This window comes from Echeneis naucrates, chromosome 21, assembly GCF_900963305.1.
Source record: "Echeneis naucrates chromosome 21, fEcheNa1.1, whole genome shotgun sequence".
Classification (NCBI taxonomy): domain Eukaryota; kingdom Metazoa; phylum Chordata; class Actinopteri; order Carangiformes; family Echeneidae; genus Echeneis; species Echeneis naucrates.
Genome location: NC_042531.1, coordinates 4,664,266 through 4,669,075, shown reverse-complemented (window position 1 = coordinate 4,669,075; position 4,810 = coordinate 4,664,266). Strand labels below are relative to the sequence as shown.

At 43.8% G+C, this 4,810-nt stretch overlaps 1 protein-coding gene across 1 annotated transcript; it reads right to left on the bottom strand.

Moving 5' to 3' along the window:
- Positions 1–2,363: 2,363 nt before the first annotated feature.
- Positions 2,364–3,185, bottom strand: olig2 (oligodendrocyte lineage transcription factor 2). Its single transcript, XM_029531010.1, has one exon. It carries the CDS (start codon positions 3,183–3,185, stop codon positions 2,364–2,366), a length of 822 nt encoding a protein of 273 aa, XP_029386870.1.
- Positions 3,186–4,810: the final 1,625 nt, after the last annotated feature.

Below are 4,810 nucleotides of genomic sequence, written 5' to 3'. Positions count from 1 at the left end.
AACTGAAAAATGTGTGTTTCCGGGTTTGGGTCGGCTTCTAGAGGCTCATTTTACATCACATTAATGAAGAAGAGACAGAGTCTCACGACAACAAAGCAGTTAAACCAATTTGTTATATCATCTGATTTCACCCCAAGGAAGCTCAACAAGACAGAACAGCCGACACAACTTGTATGAAGAGCACTATATATAACTTAAATATTCACAATTTATGCATAATTTTTTATTAAAAAAAAGGTCCAAACTGTCCTCGTAATGCCTCAAGTCAGATCAAACTAAAGTGATGAGGTCAGAATCTGATATTCACTGGGAAACACATACGCAGCAGCTTATCAGCTTATCAGGAATCACCTGATTAAACAAAGTTAAAAAGAGAATAAATAGTGAGATGAAGGTGGCATGACAAAGCTGTGTGTACACATGTAAAATATTCATATGACGGAATGCCAGGATTTTATCTTAGCTCATATGAAACTTGTTTCCACCGGCCGAGGGGTCTATGAAAGATTCTGTTCTTATTGCTCACCTGAACACAAATTGTATTTTTGCTGTGTTGCACCGATGACCTCCTCCTCTTTGAAACGTCCTACAAAATTGCTGAAGGACTTTGAATAATTCAATTCCAGTAATGAGACGAATAAACAAATGCGTGCATGAATATTCAGAGATTTTGTTCATATCGTTCCAGCTTCAAAAGCCTTTGGAAAACATTGCAACAGCATGCACAATCTGCTATGCAGCTGCTACCTTTTCCTAAAGTGTATACTGGCCTTTACTCATCACTGGCTGCTTTCTGCTATGGCACAACTTTCTTTTTTTTTTCTTTTTTTCTTTCCCGCGTGCACGTCCTTGGTGGCTGTTTGCACCCATATTTTCTGCAAAAGATGATGATTCTAAACACAGTTTTTCATGGACACCCTCTCCTTAGACATTTTAGGAAATAGACAATCGTATCAGTCATCAGTTTCAGCCAGCTGAGCTCACCGTGCGCTGCAGGTGTGAGGGGTCAGATTTATGGTTGTGTTGGGATCCGAGCGAAAGTTTGTGTGTTTTATCTGAGCACAAATGCCACTCTGTTATAAAATCTTTACAAAGAAAGGAAACATATTTTATCCATAAAAACTACACTTATTGACAGAATGGTCTTTTTCAGGTGGACATCATCACTATGCATAAAATCATTATCAGTCCTACATGGATATAGGAGACATAATTATAATCTTTTTGTGTTTTTAATAACTGTAAAGTTATTAAAAAGACTGTAATAACTGTTCCTTTTGTCTTTTTCTTAACTGTAAAGTTATGAAAAAGACCAAGGAACCAAATGTTTGATATTTATATTTTCTGGTTGAGAAGACGAAGATCATTGAAAGCAAATTATTCTAATATTTTTTATTTATTGTAGCTGGGTTCTTTATATGGTGGGGAAAAATATGTATGCCATCCTCAGATATATTTAAATATAAAGTCTGTGTGTATGGTCTGGTTGTGTCAATAATCATGATCACCTTTTTCAGGTTAGTCTTTGTATTGAGGAAAAATATACCCAGGATGTTTTTTATCATATAAGAAAAAAAAAGAACAAATATGTAAGATTTTCAGTTTGTCTCTTGTAAATGTTTTTCTCTGTATTAAAGTTGGCAGTGATATGTGAGTCTGTTGATGTGCATTAGTGTTCCTTCCCTTGTGTAAGATAAAAAGAAAAAGCACCGATGACATTTGCCCTTTTTTTTTCCAATTAATCATCTTTATTTTACATTTCAAACCCCAACATAATCAGAGCTTCATCTGAAATTCCCACTCAAAATAAGTAAATAAATATCATTTTCTTTTTCGTTTTTTGTTTTAATAAAAAAATAAAGAAGTGGTCATTGTGTGGGTCGGGCAGTGACTGACAGCCTGGGCAGAAAATAGAGAGATGGACAGAATAAAGCAGGTGCAACATGTGAGGGGTGGGGGAGTCTTCCCACTCTAATATATAATATCTCAGACTATTTAAACAGAATAATCCATCTACATATTTACACTCTATATTTGTGGTTTTGATTCAAGTTGGGACCTTTTGTTTCGCCTCTGCAGGCCCACAGAGCAGAAAATAAATGTGAGCTTTAAATAACAGAGGCCTGCGTCCTGAAATCAGATGGAGCTCTGTGAAGAAACCACTGAGGTTAATAACCATCAATCAAACACTAAGTTAGTCGCAAACCCGCGAAGTCCCGGTGAGGAAAATCAACGCACTGGTCTTTATCGGTTCCGTCAGCAACAGAGATAAATTAAAAGCATAACAATGTAGGAAAAGAGTCTGTGACAACCCCCTGCCCCCCTCCCCCCCCAAAAAGAGTCCGTCTCCCAGCAGTCTGGAGTCACTTGGAGTCGCTGGCCAGCCTCGGCATGGTGACGGTGCTCATGCTGGACACATGCGGAGGCGGGACTTGGCACATGCTGCACGGGCAGGGCATGCCGGTGCCGACGCCCCAGTGCTGGAAGCTGCTGCCCAGCGGCCCCGCGCCGGCGGCGGGGGCTTTGAGGAGTCCGTGGTGGGGTCTGACGGAGGTGACGGCGGAGATACCGGGCGCGGACAGAGAGGCGGTGGAGACGGCGGCCGGCGGGAGGAGCGGGTGGTGCACCGCCGGGTGCGAGGCGTGAGAGGCCGCCGGGTGTCCCGGAACGGGCCCCGCGTGCGCCATAGTCCCACAGGCCGACGGGTGGAAGCCGCCGTGGTGCCCGCTGCTGCCGTAGATCTCGCTGACCAGCCGCTTCATCTCCTCCAGAGAGTTGCTCAGCATCAGGATGTAGTTTCTGGCCAGCAGCAGGGTGGCGATTTTGGAGAGTTTGCGCACCGACGGTCCGTGCGCGTAGGGCATGACCTCCCGGAGCCCGTCCATGGCCACGTTCAGGTCGTGCATGCGTTTCCTCTCCCGGCTGTTGATCTTCAGGCGGATCGACTGCAGCTCGCTCTCCGACAGGAGCTTACGGTCTTTCTTGGAGGCCATCCGGAGGGAGAGGGCGTCCTCTTCGGCGGCGGAGAGGCCGCGCAGGCCGGGGATCTCCGACGGGGAGTCGCTCTGGGTGGACGACACGGCGCCGGAGAAGCCGTGCACGGACTTCTTCAGGGTGGACATGAAGATGTCGTCCACCTCCGGAGAGGACGGTCTGCTCGACACGCGGCTCGTATCGGAGTCCATGGTTCTGGTCCAGCACGGTGCTCTGCAGACAGAAAGTCAGACCGGTGAACCCCCCAAATCCAGATCCGAGACCAGCTGCTGTCATCCCGTCAGCTCACTTCACATTTACACCAATTCTATTTATCCTGAATGCACTCAACATAAAAATGTGTCTTAGAAGGATTTCTGACTAATTAATCGTTTTAAAGGATGGAGATAATCAAATAAGAGGTCAGAGTTCAGTAAACTCCCACAGTGGACATCCACAATGTCTGGTTAAAGAAAAAATTCTGAATATGAATCTCTGCAGAACTGATCACTTACCGAGTGTTTCCAGGGGTGAGACGGTGAGAAAAGCTAAATGCCAAATCCACTTGTTACTCCAAAGCGCATGTGACAGCCCATTTGGCACGGCAGCGTGTGACCGCGGGCTTTTATAGCGGGCTGGGGCCGCACACAGGCCGCCTCACCGGGACAACGCGGCGTCTGTCCCGGCGGCCACCCGGCGGCCAATCAGCGCCGAGCAGGGAGGAGGCTGGAGGAAGAGGGAGGATGAGGAGGGTGGAGGGCTCCTCCAGCCTGATGTGATTACCGACACACAGCATCACTATTAAGTGAAATCGGACACACTTCCTCCTGCATATGGCCCCTTCTTGGGAAAATGCTCGGCCCGCATGTGGACGGATTTTATTATAATCACTCACACAGCGTGACACATTTCGCCTTTGAGAAGTTCACTGTAGTCAGTCAGGGAGTTATAATAATAATTATTGTTAAATATCAATTACTATTATTTTTACACGGAACAAATAAATCAGACCTAGTTTGAATGATCTACACAAAATATAAATATTTTATTTTGTCTTTTTTTTTTTTTTTCAAATTCCTATTTTTATTTAATATCCTTAATATTTTAATTATCCAATATCTCCGGAATAATTTTATTTTAATTAGAAGTTCGTTGCTGGTTTCTCATTTTAACATTTTTTTTTTTTTTTTGTCACTGAACCATCTGAGCATGAAATGTCATATATAACAGTATTAACGGGTCGAGCAGCTCAATATGTTTCCCCCTTTCTGCTTTCTGGTGTTTTCCGTTGTTGTTTTTTTGCCTGCTGTCGATCAGCAGCTGTCGTTAAAGTGCATCTTCGACGTTAATTAATGAAGTGTGCAAAATAGTTTTTAACGGTTATGATCCGTAACATTTCAATTAGTCTGCAGGGAGCGATCTGAGTGCGGCCTGCTGCTGGAGCTCCGAGGGCCCCCGGCCGACAGAAGGGCCCGGAGCGGTGATGGGCTCCCGGACTAAGTGAAGCTGACAGCAGCTTTGTCACCAAACACGACGGACGGTATTGTGCCTTCAGACGCAATCAGCGCTAATTGCCTCTACAAGTTTATCTGTTTTCAAAAGGACCGAGCTCTAAATATCATCTCTGCACTGACTGTGGGTGAAATAAATCAAATTATATTCATTTCAATCAAAATAAAGGAATTTTGATTTACAATAATTTGACCCACCCCCTCAAATAACAAAAAAAAAAACGCTGCTCCCAGAAGTTATTATTATAATTATAATTACAATTATTATTAATAATTAATACTATTTCCAAAAGATGGACAAAGACTGAAGAATCGAAATAAAATAA

Bases quoted from the DNA above. Each gene is read 5' to 3' on its own strand.
- olig2 (XM_029531010.1), bottom strand. From the start codon at position 3,185: ATGGACTCCGATACGAGCCGCGTGTCGAGCAGACCGTCCTCTCCGGAG.